This window comes from Artibeus jamaicensis, unplaced genomic scaffold (assembly GCF_021234435.1).
Source record: "Artibeus jamaicensis isolate MK-2021 breed Jamaican fruit bat unplaced genomic scaffold, CSHL_Jam_final contig_956, whole genome shotgun sequence".
Lineage (NCBI taxonomy): Eukaryota > Metazoa > Chordata > Mammalia > Chiroptera > Phyllostomidae > Artibeus > Artibeus jamaicensis.
Window position 1 is genome coordinate 1505637 of NW_026522021.1, and position 21146 is coordinate 1526782.

Here is a 21146-nt window from a genome sequence, read left to right on the forward strand (position 1 = left end):
CTACACCCTTCCTCCCCTCCACCAAAGCCATGTGGCCTTTGCACAGCCCTAGGATCCTGGGAGAAAGCAGCGACTGGAGGAGGGAAGGGCAGAGCTGAAGGGAAAGGCTTGGATTTATGTCTCCTGTCTCCTCTGACCCACTCAGCTGACTCTTAAATATGTGGCGTTTTCCACACCATGGGGCCCCCCCACTCACTTTGCTCCAAAACCTCCACCCTTCCTCACCCTTTGTCTTCCTGCTTCCTCCTCTTCCTCCTCCGGTAGCCTCCTGAGGAGAGGGGGTGCCGCTGGTGGGTGGAAAGAAACAGGCATTTGGCATGGAGTTGGCAGGAGTCTTGGGAGAGGTTATGGACCCAGTACATGCCAGTGGTAGCCTCTAAGGTGGAAGGTGAGGACCCGGTCCCCACCCAGCCTGCTGTGCCCCACACCCTCTCTGTGCCAGGCTCAGCTTGGGCCTGTCTTGCTTCACTGCATACCTCTCATTCCACAGCCAAGCCAGCCCCACTGGGGGATTGGGGAGGAGGCCCCTGAGGGGAGCACAGAGCAGCCTGACACACGAAGGAGGGGAATGGGGTTTATACTTCAGCTCAGGGCTGTACTGTGTGGCTGCCTGGGTGGAGGGTGAGCTCCTTGGAGACTGAGTCCCAGCCACACTCACCAGAAGAGAATCAGGGCTGTCCTGCTGTGACCTTGGAGCAGGAAACAAGACCCTCTACACAAGGACAGGTGCTCAGCTTTGGCTAGGAGTGGCAGCCCAGAGGTTTCTAATCCATCATAATTAATATAGCTTAGTGACATTTCTGATAGTGAGCCACTTAGATTGGCCTCAGGATCACCTGGGTCTGAGATTTACCCCCCTGGGGGACCCTTGGCCACAAAAATCAATCTTGTTGCTGAGGGTCAGAAATCAAGCCACCAAAGGGGAAAGTACAAGTTCATTAACTTGGAAGTTTGGAAAGCAATTCCTAATGGCTTCACCCTGGGTCTCTGCTGCACCAAAACCTAGGATAGTTGCCAAGTACTGAGTAATTCATACTCTTGGGGAGCTTTGATCTCTGGTGGAAATTCTTGTTGTGTCCTATGAGGTGAGCAGTAGTGGTTTTAGTTCACAGAAGCAGAAATGAACCCACAGGGCTCAAACTTCATGCCCGTGACACTGGTAAATGATGGGGTTTGGTTTGCATCTAGGTTGGCTGGACTCCAGAGCCATTGGTTTCCTCCACAGATCCTTCTTTAAACTTAATCTTCCTGGAAGACCCAACGCCCCAAACCCCGGGTCTTAGAGTTTCCTGAATTGTTCTCACCAGTGTCTAGAGGTAGTAGCTCTGCTCCCTCGTTTCCTCCCCAGTGAAAGCCACAGTGGTGTTCCCGTGGTTGTTCCCTCTTTTTGTCCCTTTCTTTCCATGCTTTGGCCCCTGATGAAAGCCGAGTCAGAGACATGCTTCCCCTTGGCTCCCGATGCCTCTCGGAGGGGGGGGCGGGGGGGAGCCCTCCTTGGCTGCATCCGTTAGTCACTCCCTGGTGAGTCCCCCCCTCCCATGGGGCGGGGAGCCCAGGGCAGCCCGGAGGCAGTGGACTTTTGGCCCGTTTCGTTTATTCCCTACATCTCATCAACATCTGCCGCGGGCTCTCGCCTCATTCCTCTGACTGACCTGCAGGGAAGCAGAAACCTAGAAAGAGGCAAGGAAGGAAGAAACTTGGAGAAAGACCTGAGGCTGAGGAAGAGGCCAGGGCTGCAGCTGGTCTTCCACCCTTCCCCTCTCTCTTCCCACCTTAGCCAAAGCCCCTCAAGGTCCCCTGGGGCTCAGCCCTTCTCCTTCTGGGGCCCCTGGTGCCCCTCAGGGCCTGCATCCCACCATGTCAGTGGCTGTGGAGACCTTTGGCTTCTTCCTGGCAGCCGCGGGGCTGCTGATGTTGGGGGTGACTCTGCCACACAGCTACTGGCGAGTGTCCACTGTGCACGGGAATGTCATCACCACCAACACCATCTTCGAGAACCTCTGGCACAGCTGCGCAACTGACTCCATGGGAGTCTACAACTGCTGGGAATTCCCGTCCATGCTGGCCCTCTCCGGTACAAGGTGGAGGGTAAAGGGGGCAGAGGGCAGTGGGAGGTTGGAGAAAGCTCTGGCAAGTGCGGGTGCTGCCTGTGGTCTGCCCTTGGGTGCCATAGGGATAAGGAAGGCCTGATCAAGCTTAGAGACTGGTGCCTGCAGCATAGAATTCTGAGGGTAGACCCCTGTGGGAGCTACAGTGGTGACCTGGTCACACGTGGCCCCCTGCCCTCATGTGACACTGTCTCCGTGGTTACAAGTGCAGGCACCAGGGTTAGACTGCCAGGTCCAGTGCCTGCTGTGCCCTAGCTCTGTGCCCAGGGCAGGTGGTAAAACGAGCTTTATTTGACCCATCTGTAAAACAAGGACCATGATAGCACTCATTCAGAGTAGTCTTGGGGACTTCATGAAATAAAAGGTGCAAAATGTTAATATCTGTATGCACTCAAACAATTCCAGCATTTTAGGGTTGGGTTGGGAGTGTCGGAGTTTGTGGGGTGAAAAGGAGGCCCCATCTTGGAATCTTGAGAGTTGAGACACTCAGTAGCCTCACCAGTAGCTCACTGCCGTGGCGAATTCTAAAAAGGCTGTTTTACAGAGTCTGAATGTCTAATGTAAGCAGGTGAGGGGACGTGCACGTGTGTTTGGGGTTCTCAGGGAAGTGTATTTTTTCGATTCTTAGTGAGCTGGAGCCTACAGCTCTTTTGGCCCAGAAAGATTCTCCATGGTGTCTGTAGCATCTTCCTGCTTCCTGCTCGCCCTATAAGTAGCCCCCCACTGTTCCCTAGGGGAGTCTCCCTTCAGTCAGCCCCTGCCAGAGACCAAGAGGGGGTGACCAGGAACCCTCTGCAGTGCTGCTCCCTCGCCCCGACTGGGTCTTCGTGGAGCCCTCTCGCTCTTCTAGACCCCCTTCTTCAGGTGCCGCAGGTAGGGGCAGGGACAGATGCTAAACTGGGTTTAAAGCAGGGAATCCACGGAATCCCCCCAGGAATGTCCAAAACACTCTGCGCAGCTAGGGGGTCCACGTGGGTCTCTTGTGCCCCCACTATTCCCAGAATCTTCTGAGGCAGCTACAGAGGCTTCATGCCTTCATCTCCCTCTCTAGGACTTACAAGGCAAGTGGCCCACCAAAGCCCTATAAAAGCTGAATACAGACTGGGCCAGAAGCCCAGAATACTGGGTGGCCAGAAAGGACTTGGGTGACAGCCAGCTCCGCAACCCTGGCCACCCCAGCCTCACTTAGCCCCACTTGCACTGGCAGCACTTGGCCTGAGAGAGGACCCTGAGTGCACGGGAAAGGTGGGGCCGAGCGGGCTTGGGGCAGGGCAGAGCGCAGCTGCCCAGTGCTGAGGGGCATCTTGGGTCCGGTGTGGTGCTGCATACTTTACATACACCATTTTAGGGTGGTTTACAATAGTTCTGCTGTTGATGCATTAGTATGTCCATGTTACAGAACCTGGAAAACCACAGGGATAAGTGTTAACCTGCCCTGAATCACACAGGTAGTAGGAAAATTGGAGTCCTGCCTCGTGTTTCTGAGTCCAGAGCTGGCTAACTTGCAAGGCCCGGGTCTGGTCCTGAGAGGGGCAGGGCCACCTCCCAGCTGTGCACCCCCAGCCTCCAGCCATTTGGCCTGTGCTCTCACAGGTGGAGACTGTTAGATGGATGGTAGGGATAAGATACAGGGTAGGGAAAGAGGGCAGGAACTCCGGAGGGAATGGCTGGGAGTGAGAAAATGCTCCCGGAGAACTTTGGCCCTCCTCCCTGCCCCCCAGCTCCAAGCCACTAAACATCCTCTTGGCAGGGACCCAGCCTTTCCCCTTCAGTATTGATGGCACTGCCCCACCTGGGAAAATGGTGCAAGGTCCTTGGGTGCTTGGCAACTATCAAAGTCAGAGAAGGGGGAAGGGGCACCAGGAAGGGAGCCAGCCATTTCCTACAGCTTTGAGAAAGGGGAAACTGAGGCACTGAAAGCATATGTCCAAGGCTGACTTGGATTGGTCTTGGGTCCAGGTATCCCACCTCCCAGATCAGAAACTGCCCCGGACCCAGTGACCCATAGGCCACTGCTGTCCCCTACCGTTCACTCCAGGAAGCAGCTCAGGTCCAGATGTCTGGCACAGTACTAGGCACTAGGTGGGACCTGGAAAGAGGCAGATGTGGGGAAGGGGCGGGGGGTGCCCAGGTGCAGTTTCTGCAATACACAGCAGAGCTTAGTGGTGATCTCACAGAGCAGTGGTTCTCAACTAGGTCATTTTGCCCCGCAAGGGTCATTTGACAGTCAACACATTTTGATTGTCCTGCCTGGGGGGACTACTGACATCTAGTGGTGGAGGCTAAGAATGCTGCTAAATCTCCCACAATGCACAGGATTGCCCCCTAGAACCAAGGGTTATCCTGCCAGAGAGTCAATAGTGAAGAGGAGAAACCCTGTAACTGAGGTATAGGTGAAGTGCACCACTGCAGGTGACAGGGCAGGAGGGGCTGAGACTCCGTGGGACTGAGGTGAGCTCCTGAAAAGGAGGGGTATGTGACCCCTCAGCCTGCAGGCGGGATGGGCCCAAAGGGGAAGAAAAGGATTTGGGGGCTTCTAGGGACTGAGGCTCGAACAGGGGCAGTAAAGTCCTGGCTGTCATCGAGGAGAGAGAAGATGGAGGGGTTGGGTCTGGCTCAGGGACCCACGGCTTCAACCCACCTCCCCAGGGTACATCCAGGCCTGCCGGGCACTCATGATCATCGCCATCCTCCTGGGTATCCTGGGCTTCTTCTTGGGCATGGTGGGGCTGCGCTGCGCAAACATTGGGGGCGTCATGCTCTCCAGGAAGGCCAAGCTGGCAGCCACTGCAGGAGCCCTACATATACTGGCTGGTAATTGAGGGAAGGTAACGGGTGAGCCCTGCCTGTGGTGGGGGGTTGGGAGTGGCCCTAGGCAACAGACCCCAGGGCTCTGTCTTCACCAGCTCCCGCTCCTAATGTTTGCCTCACCTTCCTCTTTGCATTGACACCCACTCTCCCAGGCTAAGCTCTATCCTCCCTCCCTGATCACCTCAGCTTCACCCACACTCACCAAATCCCTTGGCTATGAATCAGTCCATTAGCAATGTTTCTTGAGCACCTGCAGGAGCCAGGCCACAGGAGAGGCGTGGGTGGGATTCCAAAGGTGAAAGTGAGGGTCTGTGCTCCCAAGCTTACAGCCCAGCCGGGAAGATCCGAGTCAGGGTGTGCGTGCACCCCCAGTGCACACAGGAACAACGCTGTCAGGCCCCCCTTTTCAGTCTGTGAAACATACCTACACACATCACTTCATAAGCCTGTGAGGCAGGGAGGGTCTCATCCTGCTCTCCAGATGTGCAGAAAGGCTCAGAAAGGTCAGGTGACTTACTGGAGGACAAGCCCACAGTGAGTGGCAAGGCTGGTCCTATACCTATAGTCCAGGGATCTCACTGGCTCCAGGCCTTCACTGAGTGGCAAAAGTGTGTCACAGGCTCTGAAGGCTTTGAGAGGCCAAAGGTCAGGGGTGTCAGAACAGACAGAGCTGGCAGGAGAAGGCTGATTAGGGCAGCTGGGCTTCTGAGGATGGATGGGGCACAGGCTGAGTGAGGAAGCTAAATGACTAAGGTACTAGAGGCCCTGGAAGGACAAGGCAGGTCAGGAGTAGAGAGGGAACATGGGCTGGCCGAGGGGCAGAGTGTGGGAGACTAGATGAGAAAGGTGGGCGGGGCTGGGTCCTTGGTGAGGGCTAGAGAGAGAAGTTTGCAGTTGACCCTGGGAAACGGAAGAGTCATGAACTGGGAAGGGGGAAGAAAGAGAGGGAATGAAATGTGCTCTTGGACTCGATGCCCCACACCTACTCTCGGCTGCTCCCGCCTGGCCCTCCCCCCGTTTCCCTAGGGGCCTAGGGTTCCAGTGCAGTTCTCTCCCTGCGCCAGGTTGCTGCGGGATGGTGGCCATCAGTTGGTACGCCTCCAACATCACCCGGGACTTCTTCAACCCCTCATACTCCGGAACCAAGTGAGTGTGGGAGCCTCAGCCTCTGGGACACTGGGTGGAACTCTGCCACATCCCTGTGCTAGCATCACCCTGCCTGGGTTTTGTCTCTAGATATGAGCTGGGCTCTGCGCTCTACCTGGGCTGGAGTGCCTCCCTGTTGGCCATACTGGGCGGTGCCTGTCTCTGCTCCAACTGCTGCAAGGCCCCCGACCAGGACCCTGCTACCAGGTAAGGGAGGGGGAGCAGCGCAGGGTGGAAGTAGGGGGGACAACAAGGGCGCCACCTCCTTCCAACACAGGACCCTCCCTCGCCAGCACCCGGCTCTCCTACAAGGCCCCTACAGTGCGGTCTGCTGCCCTTGCTGCCCACCTGCCCCCCACAGCCTCGGATGGAGACAGCGACAACAGCTTTGGCAAATACGGGAAAAACGCTTACGTGTAGAAGCCCTGGACTGTAGGTCCTATTCCCCTCCCACTGCCCCCAGTGGAAAGGGATCCTTCTAATCCAGGGCAGCAGGTGCAGACTGCTGCCTGCTGTTACCACCTCAGGGCCAATCCACACCTGGAGCTCCACCTTGGGCCTGGATGCCACACCCTGCTCAGGCCCTGCCTCCTCAGTCGGAGCTCCTCCCCGGCCATGCTTCCCTGCTCGGGCCTAAGAACCTGCCTCCTGAGGACTCACTTCAGACTCGTGAGACTGGACCCAAACCCTCTTTATCTTCTGAGTCTGGGGTCTGGGCGGCTAGGCAGGTGGGGACGACTCCAAGCGTTTGCATTCCATATAAAAACATGCATCAATTTGTATTGTGGACTGTTCAGGGGCTGAGAGTGTCATGAAGCAGTTGGTCAAGCAAGGGGTGACTGGGGAGGCACCCAGAGTCATCTCAGTTCTTGGACACGACTGTCACCTGTCCCCCTTCCATCGCCTTTGGACTGTCTGATCCAGCGAAACAGAGGCAGGGGTGCAAGTGATTTCAAGAGTGTGGCACTCTTATAATTACTGATAGGAGTCACCAAGGAGCAGACTGGGAAGACCCAGCTGGAGGAAACTGGCCAGCTTGAGATAACAAGTCATTCCTTTTACTCTCAACCTTTCTTCACAGCTGTACAAGGACACAGGTGGTCTAGAGCAGTTTCTTTGTCTGGACCTGAGAGTGGGTGTCGGAAATTGACCAGCCCTTTGAAATTGTGTCAAATCAAGGGTCCAGTGCAGGCATTTTTCTGGGGAAGGTTTGGTAACTTCCAGAAAAGACCCTGAAGGTTCATTCACAGAGGCTTGCCTGTTAGTGGCATGTGTATGACTTCGTGATGTCCAGCTCAGACACAGCGCTGGATCACGGGCAGGGATGGCACAGGGAACTCAGCAGACCTGGTACCCACTTAAGACTGTAAAATGAGGCCACAAGAAAGAAGCCTGGCATCTAGTGGAAGGAGGTAATAAGACCTTTTGCTGGTATCTTCCCCTGTGGCACTGGCTAGGGCCACTTAGGGGTGGCCTGGGTTCTGACCTCAGCCCCTTCTGCTTCCCCATTCATCCCATCTGCTCCTGGGATGTAAAGACACTCACACCCGCACTCTAACTGGGCCCACTCACTGGAGCTTCAGATGAGCACCTGCTGGGTCTTTTCACAGGCTGGGCAAATTCATTACTTCCCCCCACATCCACAGTTCCTGTCATTCCTATTACCTATCACCAGCCTCTCGGTCAACAGACTGACAACTTCAATCATCTCTGGCTTCTCTCTTCACTTCCCTTCTGCCACTTCCTCCCCTCAGTTGGTTGCCAAATCCTGTTCTCCCTCCAGTTTTCACATCCTACTTCTCTCCTTTTACTGCCTGATGCTGGGTCAGGCCTTCATCCTCCCTTGCCCAGACTCATCACAGGACTTCCCTAATTGAGCTTCTTGCCCATGTTTCTCTACTGGAGCATCATTCATTGTCCTGCCCTGGCAGCTCCCTGGTGGCTTAGGGGGAAAAGACAAGACCTTGTCATACTGCCTGGCACTGGCCCACCCTTCTGTCCCCACTGTCTACTATTCCTCTGTACAGCCTTGCTCTCCCAGCAAGCTGGACTGCTCCACTGGCCTTGGACACTTACATCAGGGCTTCCCACCAGGCTCTACCCAGAAACACTGGTATGTTTGAGCTGTTCCTGTATATGAAAGTTTCCATGGCCAAGAAGTCCAAAAAATTCTGTCTATCCTATGCCCTTCTGTTTGTGGACAGTTTGTGGATGTCCCACGGCCAAGCCAGCTCCCCAAGTCCAAAGCCCACATGGAAGGGACTGCGCAGAGCACAGACACTGGGAAGGTTCGTGGGGGCCCTCAGTGTAACAATCTACTATGGCAAGTACCGGGCTGCCTTACTGGCTTTGTTAGCAAACCAATAGTAGGCTTCTCTCTATGGTGTAACAGACATTATCGTACACCAAGCAGAACCTGCGAGACACAGAGCTTAAAAAGGGTCTTACAATTCCAAAAGGCTCCAAAAGCACAAGGATGCCACCTGTGCACCCCGCAGTGAAGGACAGAAGCCAGTTACGACTCCTGATGCTGCCACCCAGGCTCCTCCAACCCAGACTCTCCCCCTGCCCCACCCACGGCTTCTACCTCCTTTCCCCAACTCCACCCTGCCTCTTCTCATCTCCTCCCCTTTTCAGGAAAACTAACTTTAACCAGGTCTCACATTTGAGCATTTAAATATGTGGCTTAGAGCGGTCAACAGAGTAATTATTGATTTCTTTGTCCATTAGTCATGGTCACATGGTTCTAAAGGGCTATTGACACACCCCTCATAGCACATTCTTCTTTTCTAGAAGGTAGAGCACTGAGACATGACCCCTGCTTTCAAAAAATCACAAGCTGAAAGCAGAAAGAAATGTCAACAGCTAGTTACCATACAATGAGCAAGACGCTGAGGCTATTCCAAGGAACCCTCCAGTTTTTGAGGGAACTCGTGAAAAAGCCCCACAATGAACTGGTTTAGGTCTTGGGCAATGAGGTCAACAGCTGTCGTTCACTGAGTGAGTACTTTCCAGACACGGGCAGGTGCACTGCCTCATCTAACCCTCACAGTATCTGGCGGGTGAGAGGCACAGAATGAGAGGCACAGTGACCTATCCAAGCTACACAGTTAGCGAGTAGTAAGACCAAGATTTGTCAAAAACTGAAGACACAATTGGCCTGCTGCCCAGAATTCCTGGCTCTCCAAATTAATTCACATCAATTCAATTCAGTGCTCATGGAGGTCTTTAGCTGTGAGCCCTGCAAGTCTCTAGCCTCCCAGACCCTACCATTCACCTCTTCTGGTGCTCCATCACACAATATTGGCTCTAGCCTCTAGAAGCTTTTGGTATAGTGTAGGTTTCCCAAAGGCCCGGGTGTCTCCCAAAGTCTCCACTAGTATCCAGGAAGCTGGCAAAACTAGTTCAAGGCTTTTCTTGAGGAGCTATGGTTCTAAATGGGGGTCTGGAGATCCTTCCTAGAGAGTGTGAATGGGTGATTTATGGAGACAATCAGCATCAGAGCAAGGGAAGGCCCCTGGGGTCTGGTTCAGTCTTATTAAGGTTGGTTGGGGAAGACTGTGTCATTGAATAGACAAATCTTACCCCAAGCAGAGCCTGTGTGGTTCTTCATAACAACAAAGTGTGTCTGCTCCATGCTACTGAGGACACGGCTAGGAACTCAAATGGCTGAGGCTGATGTTGGTGCCTTAGGGCCAAGATCATCACATCTTCACTCCCATGATAGGAGTCTGGACTGGGATGGCTTAGAAGCCTGGCCAACTGCACCTATATCCGGGAGCACCTGCCCGTGGCCTCTCCCTGTGGCCTGGGCTTCCTCACAGCACGGATTTTTTACATGGCAGCTAGGGGCTCCAAAAGCAAGTGTCCCAGGGACAAGGCAGGAGCTGCACTGCCTTTGATCACCTAGCCTTGAATGTCTCATGGTTTCACTTCTGCCACTCAACTGGTTGAAGCAGTCCTAAACTAAACCTACCTGCATCCTGGAGAAAGGGGACAAAGACCTCGCCTTTAATGGAAGAATAGTCAAAAAATGTACAGCCATCTTTTAAGATTTCATTTATTTTTAGAGAGAGGGGAAGGGAGGGAAATATCAATGTGTGTTTGTCTCTTGCACGCCCACTACTGGGGACCTAGACTCCAACCCAAGCATGTGCCCTGACTGGGAATCGAACCAGCGACCCTTTAGTTTGCAGGCCAGCTCTCAATCCACCGAGCCACACTAGCTAGAGCCTTCAGCCATCTTTTAAAACCACCACACTTGAGACTGTCTGTAAGCCCCGTTCTCACCACCACTCAACACAAAGCTGTCACCAACGCCACTTTCCCAACTGTAAGTCTCCAGAGAAAGAGCAAGCAGTTCTTCAGGAAGACACCAGAACATTTGGGCCAGCCCCAAGAAAGTCCCCCCAAATGGGGAGGAGAAAGACATGACCAATCACCCTCATCCCCAAAACACCGTATGACCAGAAGGCAGGTGTCTCCCGACACGAGACAGTGGACAGTACCCTGAGGGCTGGCCCGCTTTCCTGCCACATGCCTGGGGGTAAGACTGGTCTTCCCTGGGGGATAAGACATGAGGTTTGTTGGGTGAGTGAACAGTTCTTCTCTTGGTCCAGGGGAGCACCTTTCCTTTTGATGTCCTCTCCAAGGCCAGGGTGATGATGCACGGAGGGCCTTCCTCTCCAGGGATATCCATGGTCACACGGTCCACTTCAAGCACCTGAAGGCAGAGGAAACCCAGGATGAGGAGAGGGTCTGGGAGGCTGTGGGGTACAGGAGGAAGACGGCGTGGACCCAGGGGACATTCCCAGCTCACCTGGTCTCCTGGTGAGTGCCCAGACAGCGCACGGTGCAGTACCGGGCGCCACAGCTGACACAGGTGTACGGAGAGGGGAAGCCGCATACAGCACAGAAGGGGCGCTGGGGCCGGGATGGGGGTCCCGCACAAGCTGTCAGGTAGTTGGGGCCCTCGGCCACACTCAGGTTCTGCAGATACAAGGGGACAGGCTCCGCAACTTCTCTACCCACCCACATAGCAAACACTTGCTAGGGACAAGCATCGCTCTGGGCGCAGCCCTTCCCTGGAGGTTCCTCCCTGCCAGCCCCTTTCTCACCTGCTCCTCCAACAATGCCTGGAAATTTTTCCGGAAGCGAAGTTTAAAATGATCACCTCGAGTTTTCTTCTTTTTCTTTCCTAGAGATCAAGAGCAATGAGTTACTTGGCACCTTCCAAAAAAGACACCATCTTTCTCTGCCCCATCATTCACAATGCCCTCATGTCCATTCCCTGCCCACTACTCACCTGGGCTCTAGGTAGGTCTCTACTATCCTTTTTCCTTCCCCCAACATCTCTAACCCCCACCTTCCTTCCTCTCTACACTCCCCAAATCTGACTTTATATCAGAGCTGGAAGGGATTTTAGAGCGCATCTGCTCCACCTTCTTTATTCTACATACACAAAAAGACAATGAGGCATAGAATGGGGAGAGCAACTAGCTCAGAATCACAGGAGCCAGCCCCTGGCAGAGCCAGAGGAGCCCCTGGGTCATCTTCCCCTCAGTCTGCTGTCCTTCCACAACCCTAACCTAGGCAAACGCTTTCCCCTTCCTTCAGCCTTGTCTCCCCAGCCCCACCCGCCTCACCAGTGTCTGCATCATCATCAAATTGAGGCAGTCTTTTGCCAAGCTGGGGGAGTCCGGCGTGGGGATCATCCTGGAAGTTGTCATTCTCCAAGGCCTCAAGCTGCCTGTTGATGCGGCGCTGCCGGGCAGCCCTGTCCAGGACCCGCCGCTGTCCAGGGTCCTGGGAGCGAACTAGGTGGGGCAGAGCCAGAAGAGTTATGGGGGGCATAGAGAAGACAGACGTTAAGGTGACCGTGGCTCTGGGCATGTGTGGATGATGTCCGTGGGGTATGGAGCCACAGTTCTCTGATCTCATCCTGGTCACCAAGCCCCTATATCTTCTACCAGTACAGTAGTTCCCTGCTATCTGCAGTCTTACTTACCAAAGTTTCGGTTACCTGCAGTCAACAGTGATCTGAAAACATTATATGGATATTGAAATAAAAATTTTGTAAGTTTTAAATTGTGCACTGTTCTGAGTAGGTGTGGGTATAAGAAGCTCTAGTACCACACAGGAATCACAGCTTCCAGGGCCACTCAGAACAGGAGCCTGTGATGAAATCTCAGGCCAACCCACTCCACCCTGCCCACCCGAGATGCGAATCACCCTCTGTCCAAGTATCCAGGCTGTACACACTACCTGTCTGTTAACCACCAGGTAGCTATCTCAGTTAACGAGATCAGCTGCCATGGTGTCACAGTTCTTGTGTTCAAGTAATCCTTATTTTACTTAATAATGAGTTCAAAAAACAAGAGTATTCATGCCAAAGAGAAGCCATAAAATACAGGTGTGTACAGGGAAAAAAACAATACGCACAGGGTCCAGTACTATCTGTAATTTCAAGCACTACTGGGAGCCTTAGAACTTTTTCGATGTGGGTAAGAGGGGACTGTGTATCAGCCCCTCTGGTTTGCTTCCTTCCTCGTGAAGATTGCTATTTTAGTCACTCAGCCCTGTTTTCTACCTCTTTGACCCCAGCCTTTCCTCCTGATCCCAAACCTGACCAATGAAATGCCTCCTGGAGACTTCTCACTGCAGGCAGAAATCACAGAACCACGCTGATGAGACCAGTGTACACTCAAGGCTTACAGGCTCCACTGAGACCTTAATGCACCTGGCCTTCATGCTCAGCAATCTCCTTTCCTACCTCAAAGGGAACAGGCCACTGACACAGACACCTGTCTTATAGCCCACCCTCAATCACAACTACATGGACACCCCTACACACACCAAATCCCACTGCTAACCCCAACCTTTCACCTCCAACTGAGTCCTCCCCTCCCTCTCGCATCTTTAATCTCTCCTCTTCAACGGATACTTTTCCTTCCAGGAAAAATCTACTAAACTCTCTGCCTACTCAACTTCATACCTACTCTTCTTTGACAGAGTGGCCCACATGATGTTTCATTTCCTTATCTCCTGTCCATCTCTCAACACCCAGTAAACGGGCTGATTTTTTATGGTAACCACTCACACTCAGAATGCTGGTGACCTCCTTGAGCCAGAACCAGAGTGCATTTTACTTGAATTCTCTACACTCTGAGACTGTGTTGACCATCTCACTCAGGTTGAAAGAGTCTCTTTGGCTGCTTCTTTGACATGAACTCCAGGTGTTCCTTCCCCATCTCTGGCTATGGTTCTGTTTCTAACCTTGCTTCTCTCCCTGCCTCCAAGGAGATGGCTATCCCTGTTCTCTTTCTCAGTCTATAAACTCTTCCTGAGATTTCTAATACAAATACAGGGCTCTCTCACCCACAAGCAAATGACTCCAAAAGTTTCTCCATCCAGAACCTTCTCTTGAGTTCCAAAACTGACTTTACAACTGGCTGCAGGAAATTTCCTGCTGACCCGATTGACACTGCAAGTCAGAATTAAAAATCTTGCCACTCAACCCTGGCTGGTGCAGCTCAGTGGATTGAGTGTGGGCCTGTGAAGCAAAGGGTCGCTGGCTCGAGTCCCAGTCGGGGTGCATGCCTGGGCGGGAGAGGCGACCACATATTGGTGTTTCTGTCCCACTCTTCCTCCTTCCCTTCCCCTCTCTCTAAAAATAAATCAATAAAATATTTTTTAAAAAATCTTGCCACTCAAGTCTGATTCTCCTCCTGCAGACTTTCTTTAAATAAATGGAACCATCTACATAAACATCCAAACCAGAAAAACTAGGATATTTTAAACTTCTTTCTTCATTACCATATCAACTGTTCACCAGCTTCTGATAATTCTACACAAAATATCTCTTCATTCATTAAACAAATATCTATTGCGTGCCTGTAACCATAATAATAACATTAGTGCCAGTTGCTAACCCTTACTGGGCATGTACTATGAGTCAGGCACTACACTCAGCTCTACATAAATGGAACCCTTTAGCCCTTACAACCACCCTGTGAAACAGGTTTCATTATCATCCCCAGCTTACTGGAGTTTGCAGCTAGTAAATGGCTGGGTCAGAATTCAACCTTGAACTGCCAAGCATCAAAAAACATGTTCTTGAGAGCTTCCAGTCGAGAAAGAAGTAGAAGTAAACATGGCTTTCCTCTTTGCACAACCAACATCAAAATTACAACTAAACTACAGAACAACCATCACTCAGAACCGTCAAAAATCAAGTTGAATGGAAGTCCGACAACCATGGAACTAAAGAAACCACATCCGTCTGGACTCGTGGGAGACACAGATACATAGAGTGGGCTGGCCCACATCCACATGTGGAGGATAAAAATTCGGGAGGGATATATCTGGAGCAAGGGGCTCCAGCCCCACACCAGGGCCCCCAGCCCAGGGCTGCAGTGCCAGGAAGATAAACCCCCGTACCTTCCGGCTGTAAAAACCAGTGAGGTTTGATTCAGTGAAAGGAACTGCTTAGTCCCAAGCAGCTCCTCTTAAAGAGTCTGCACACAGACTTACTCAGATTCACCCTGTCTGAGCTTCAGTGCCAGGGTGGCAGCTTGGGGGGCACCAGTGGCATGCAGGGTGCCACTGCACTGTCTGGCATCAGAGTGACAGATGGAGAACAGCTTTCTCCCAGACGGAAGGGCGGGCGGGGCCATTGTCCCTTTTCTGAGCCTTCTCCACATGGAGCCACAGAGCTGGCATGGAGGGGCCATATCAGGGACTCCATCATCCTGGCTGGCACAGATTGCTCCACCCTGGGGAATCCCTAAAGCTCCACCCCATCCAGGCTGTTAACAGTGGCTTTTCCATATGAATGTCTGGTCTTGGTTCAGGCTTCACATCTTCCTAAATCCTCTCAAACAACCAATAGCAGGACTCAGGGAGCCCTCAGCCCCCATACTTCTGGCAAAGCAGCACCAGGCCCAGCACTAGCAGCAGCCAGCTTGGATCAGTTTTGCTTCGCCTGGATCTCCAAGCCCAGCACAAGTCGAAGCCACCTGCAGATTGCTTTGTAGCTCATCTGCTCCAGGTGGAACACTGGTGGAGGCTGACCCTGGCCTGCATCACCTGGGAAACATCAGAGCACACTTATCCAGTAAACAGCTACAGACCATGTCAGAATACCACCACCCAGCCCCTGCACAGCTGATCCTCCACAAAGGGCTGAGGTTGGTAGTCAGTGGTCAGAGCCGGTCCACTGGCCTGCTGATTGGCAGCTGACTGGCCTGGGTAAATCCCTCCCACTGACCTGCCGACAGCCATCAAAGCTCAACTACAAGAGCAGAGTGTACTCAGCCCGCACAGAGGGCACACCTTGAGTACCCAGCTTGGGTGATGGGGAGGATATGCCACTGGGCCCTTCAGGACACCTACATTAGGCCATGCTACCAAGACAGAGCGCCATAGCAGCTAATATAGAAATATAGAAATAAATACAGGGAAGCTGCCAAAATGAGGAGATAAAAAAACATGGCCCCAATGAAAGAACAGATCAAAACTCCAGAAAAAGACTAAACAAAATGGACATGAGCAATTTATCAGATGCACAATTCAAAACATTGGTTATAAGGATGCTCGAGGGACTTAGTGAGTATCTATCTCAACAGCATAAAAAAGATCCAGGCAGAAATGAAGGATATAAAAGCAGAAATGATATAAATAAAAAACAACTGACAGGGAATCAACAGTCAAATGGATGAAACCAAGAATCAAAGCAATGATTTGGAACATAAGACACAAAAAAACAACCAATCAGAACGAGAAAAAAAGAACAACAAAAAAGGAGGATAGTATAAGGAGACTTGGAGTCTACGGCAACTTCAAGTGGTCCAACATTCACAGCATAGGGGTGCCAGAAGAAGAAGAGAAATAAATTGGAAATCTATTTGAAAAAATGAAAGAAAACTTTCCTAATTTAGTGAAGAGATTTAGCACAGAGATTCCCAAACAAGATGGATGCAAAAATTAAAATGCCTAAGGATAAAGATAAAGAGAGAATGCTTCAAAGCAGCAAGAAAAAAGCAGGTAATTACTGACAGGGGAATTCCCATAAGACTGTCAACTAATTTCTCAAAAGAAACTTTGTGGGCTAGAAGGGACTGGCAAGAAATATTCCAAGTCATGAAAAGCAGGTACCTACAGTGAAGACTGCTCCTGCCTGCAAAGTTATCATTTAGAATCCAAGGGCAGATAAAGTGCTTCCCGGACAAGAAAAAACTAAAGGAATTCATCATCACCAAGCCATTATTACATAAAAAGTTACAGGGACTTATTTAAAAAAAGATAAAAACTATGAACAATAAAATGGCAATAAATATGTATCTATCAACAATTTGAATCTAAAAACCAAACTAAGTAAACAAGAAGAACAGAGACAGAATCATGGATACAGGGAACATTCTGATGGTTGTCAGGTGGGAGGGGAATGTGGGGAAATGGGTGAGGAGGTGAGGAGATTAAGAAGTACAAATTGGTAATCACAAAATAGCCACAGGAATATAAAGTACAGTACAGGAAATGGAGTAGCTAAAGAAATTATATGCACGACCCATGGACAAAGGGGTGGGGATTGCGTGAGGGAGTGGGAGGTACTAGGGTGGGGGCAAAGGGGGAAAACTGGGACAACTGTATCAGCATAATCAATAAAATATAATTTAAAAGAAAAAAATCATGGTCTTGATCACTACATTATACTGCCTCCCTTCCAACTGCCAGGTTGTATGCTAGGCTCTTGGAATACAACCCAAGCCTACAGGCTATTGGGGAATAAAAATGATCAAACAAGAATGTAAAGCACAGCATATGATAATATAGGGAAGTACAAAGTGCTACAGAGCACATGACAGAAACAACTAACCTGGACTTGGGGTAGTCAGAAAGACGTTCCAGAGGAAAGTAAGTCCAAGTTGAGGCCGGACTGAGTAATAGAAGAAACCTGGTCGGAGGTAAGGAGAGGGTGGCTCAGACCTTGGTACCAGCATGAGAGGAGGCTTGGATGGGAGACTTAAGTGCCTTCAATAAATTAAAATAAGTTCTGTATGGCTGGTATATAAAGTATGTGTGTATGGGGGATGGGGGATGAAGTCGGGCAGATCATTCAAAATTATTTCTTTTAAGTATCTATAGGAATTTAGATTTGGAGATTTTATGGTGAAGGTGATAGAAATCCAGTGATGGGTTTTAAGAAAGGAGTGACATGACTGGAATTATTACGAGTCAATCCAGAGGTGTTCCAGTCCTCATCCTTTTTTTATATGGACTATTCAATAGCTTTCTAACTGGCCTTCCAGGCTCTAGACCTGCACTATATAATAAAGTAACCACTAGTCACATGTGGTTATTTAAATTTAGATATAGACTTCTGGTCAAGATGGAGGCATAGGTAAACATGCCTCCCCTTCCTCACACAACTATAGCAAAAACTACTACTGGTCTACAAAACAAATATCACCCAGAATTGTCAGAAAACTGAGTTGTGTGGAAGTCTGACAACCAAGGATTTAAAGAAGCCACATTCATCCAGATGGGTATGAAGAGGGGAGATAGGGACATGGCAGACAGGCTCAGAGACATGGAGAAGAGTGGAGAGGGCAACCAGTGGTCCCACATCCACACGTGGTAGACAGAAATTGGGAGTGATACCTTGGGAGCGAGGGATCCCAGCCCCAGACCAGACTACCCAACCAGGGTTCCAGTGCCAGGGAGATAAGGCCCCATAACTTCTGGCTATAAAAACCAGTGGGGGCTGGTGCACCAGAAGAAGCTGCAGGTTCTCAAGAGACTCCGCTTAAAGGGTCCACAATGGATGTAGGACTCACTCAGACTCATCCCCTCTGTGATTCAGCACCAAGGTAAGAGTTTGAAGGGCACCGGTGGCATACAGGGAGAGGGTGAAGTAACTGGCAACAGAGCTAGTACCAGGAGACAGCTTCCTCCCAGACAAAACTTGAGAGACCAGGCAGCAGCACTGTCTCCTCTCCAAGCTCACGCCCACACAGAGCAACAGAGCTGTGACATGGGTTGCTCTGCCCCAAACAACTTAACAGGTACACTTTTCTACAACAGGCCACACTACTAAAACAGGGAGTCAAAGCAACTCTACCTAATACACAGAAACAAACACAGGGAGGCTGCCAAAATAGGGAGATCAAGAAATATGGCCCAAATGAAAGAACAGAACAAAACTCCAGAAAAATAACTAAATGAAAAGGAGATAAGCAATCTATCAGATGCAGAGTTCAAAACACTGGTTATCAGGATGCTTCAGGAACTTACTGGGTACTTCACCAGCATAAAAAGACCCAGGCAGAAAGGAGTGCTGCATTAAGTGAAATAAAATCTACAGGGAACCAACAGTGGGGGGGATGAAGCCTAGAATCAAATCAACGATTTGGAATATAAGGAAGGAAAAAGTATTCAATCAGAACAGCAGAAAGAAAAAATTAATAAAAACAAGGACAGATTTAGGAAACTCTGGGACATCTTTAAACATACCAACATCCAATTCCTAGGGATGCCAGAAAGAGAAACAGAAGAACAAGAAATTGAAAACTTATATGAAAAAATAATGAAAGAAAATTTTCCTAATTTGGTGAAGGAAATAGACATACAAGTCCAGGAAACACAGAGTCCCAAAGAAGATGGACACAAAGAGGACCACGCCAAGACACATCACAAAGGTTAAAGATAAGAGAGAACCTTAAAAGCAGCCAGAGAAAAGCAAATGGTTACCTACAAAGGAGTTCCCATAACACTATTAGCTGATTTCTCAAAAGAAACTTTGCAGGCCAGAAGAGACTGGCAAGAATTATTCAAAGTGATGAAAAAGCAAAGATCTACAACCTAGATTATTCTATCTAGCAAAGAGACATTCAGAATTGAAAGGCAGATAAAGCACTTCCTAGACAAGGTAAAACTAAAGGAGTTCATCATCACCAAGCCATTATTATATGAAACACTAACAGGAATTATATAAGAAAAAAATCAAAACGATGAACATTAAAATGGCAATAAATTCACAACTATAATAACTAAATCCAAATAACAAACTAAGCAAACAAGCAGAACAGGAACAGAATCATAGATACAGAGATCATCTGGACGATTATCAGTTGGGAGGGGAAAGGGGGAAAATGGGGGGGAAGTACAGGGATTAAGAAGCACAAAACAGTAGATACAAAACAGACAGGCAGATGTTAAGAACAGTATAGTTAATGAACTTACAAAGAACTTACATGCATGACCCATGGACATGAATTAAGGGGGGATTGCTGGGGGGTATGGGGGTACCAGGTGGAGTAGGGCAAAGGGGGAAAAATTGGGACAACTGTAGAAGCGTAATCAATAAAATAGATTTAAAAAATAAAAACATAAACTTAGATGTAGATTAAGAATAAATAAAATTTAGCCCTGGCTGGTGTAGCTCAGTGGATTGAGCACAGTTCTGCGAACCAGAGGATCGCAGTTCAATTCCCAGTCAGGGCACAAGCCTGGGTTGCAAGCCAGTTCCCTGCAGGCCAGCAGCTCCCAGCAGGGGGCGCACTAGAGGCGCCCTACATTGATGTTTCCCTCTCCCCTTCCTCTCTAAAGATAAATAAATAAATAAATAAATAAATAAATAAATAAATAAATATTAAAAAATAAAATAAAATACTGTCAGAAAGTAACATTTTAATTATTTTAAAAAAGAATAAATAAAATTTAAAATTCAGTTCCACGATTGCACTAGCCATATTACAAGTGTTCAATAGCCACTGTAGCTAAGGGCTGCCATGAAGAACATTCCCGTCATCCCAGAAGTTCTACCAGACGGCGCTGCTCTAGACCCTCCAATTCATCCTCTTCACTGAAGCTAGAACTGCCTTTCTAAAAGATAAATTTCTTTAGGTCATTCCTCTGGCTTAAAAGCCCTTGATGGGTCTCCACTGCTCTCAAAATTCAAATTTTCCCGCAGATCATATAATGCATTTCAAGAGTGTCTTTCCCTAGCCCCCCAGCCTCTCTTATAATTCCTCCGTAAGTCTGGAACTGTGAACTTGGCTTCCTAAGCGACTTCCTTTTTCTTGCTTTCATGCCTTTTTAAGTGTAGTTCCCGCTGCCGGGAATGAGTCCCCGCGCATCCGCACAGAGCGAAACCTAGCTCGACTTGTCAAGACTTCAGTTATTTTCCCCTGCAAGCCTTCACTCACTGCCCCCTACTTTCTAGGGGCCCAAGCGCTGTGCATCCCTCTGCCATAGCGCGTATGAAACACAATGGTAGGTCTGCATGTCTGTCCCCCATCCAAACAACCACTTCCAGGAAAATAAATATCTTTTTGCTTTTTCCATTCTCAGCGCCGGCTTTGAGCAGGCATAAATAAAACGTAAATGGATGGTTTGGGAGCTGCCCGGATGCCAGGACTTGAGGGCCGGGAAAGGAATTTGAGACTAATAATTGGGTGAGAAAATCTTAGGCCAGGTTAGGATTTGAGAGGAGGCAAAGAGCCAACTCCAGAGGGGTTCACATACCCGAAGTTTTCTTCTCCACCATTTCCACAACACAGCGGAGGAAGAACCTACCGCGCACGCACGCTAAACCAGCCGCTTTGGTAGGGGCCCGGTAACTTCCGGTGGCGTGTGCTTCTGCGCGTGCGCAAAATAATTCCAAAGCTTAATTACGTGTTGTTCCCTTGGAGACGAGCAAGCTTTCTGCCATAGTTTATAGGGGCAAATGTACTTCCGGCCTCAGTGCAGTTTTGTATTTCCTGGGATCCCTGAAATGGGTCATTTTAAAGATGTGGTGCCAGTGGCCTTTCGAGAAACGTCCTTTTCCTTTGGTCCTTCTTTGATGCTATTATCAGAAAGGCATCCCCTGAAGCTTCTCTCTAGAAATGACAGGGGTGGCTCCCAAAGATTGTGGGAAAGGCTTGAGTGGGCAATCCGAGAGGTCGCTGATGACGCTCTGCAGATATTTCAACCCCTAGTTCCCCTGGAGCTTCAGACTCTTCGGCATTCTCCCTCTCTTCCGCTCGCCCCTCCTCCATTGGTTCCCGCTCCGCGCGCCCTCTCAGCCTAGCTCAGTCG

General features: G+C 50.1%; 2 protein-coding genes across 4 annotated transcripts; one reads left to right on the plus strand and one right to left on the minus strand.

The window, feature by feature from the left end:
* Window positions 1–640: 640 nt before the first annotated feature.
* Window positions 641–10115, plus strand: CLDN15 (claudin 15). Of its 2 annotated transcripts, XM_037139204.2 has the most exons (6): window positions 1864–2074; window positions 2843–2981; window positions 4758–4922; window positions 5984–6065; window positions 6156–6272; window positions 6359–10115. In XM_037139204.2, exons 1-6 carry the CDS (start codon window positions 1967–1969, stop codon window positions 6483–6485), a joined length of 738 nt encoding a protein of 245 aa, XP_036995099.2. In that variant the 5' UTR covers window positions 1864–1966; the 3' UTR covers window positions 6486–10115. The 2 variants fall into 2 exon arrangements, with proteins under 2 accessions (XP_036995100.2, XP_036995099.2); XM_037139205.2 differs by lacking the exon at window positions 2843–2981 and having other exon boundaries at window positions 641–2074.
* Window positions 10102–21130, minus strand: ZNHIT1 (zinc finger HIT-type containing 1). 2 transcript variants are annotated; one of them, XM_037139209.2, is made up of 6 exons: window positions 20592–21130; window positions 16942–17019; window positions 11711–11881; window positions 11183–11262; window positions 10885–11054; window positions 10102–10788 (listed from the first exon to the last, which is right to left on the minus strand). In XM_037139209.2, exons 1-6 carry the CDS (start codon window positions 20611–20613, stop codon window positions 10767–10769), a joined length of 543 nt encoding a protein of 180 aa, XP_036995104.2. In that variant the 5' UTR covers window positions 20614–21130; the 3' UTR covers window positions 10102–10766. The 2 variants fall into 2 exon arrangements, with proteins under 2 accessions (XP_036995104.2, XP_036995105.2); XM_037139210.2 differs by lacking the exon at window positions 16942–17019 and having other exon boundaries at window positions 20592–21116.
* Between the last annotated feature and the right edge of the window lie 16 nt (window positions 21131–21146).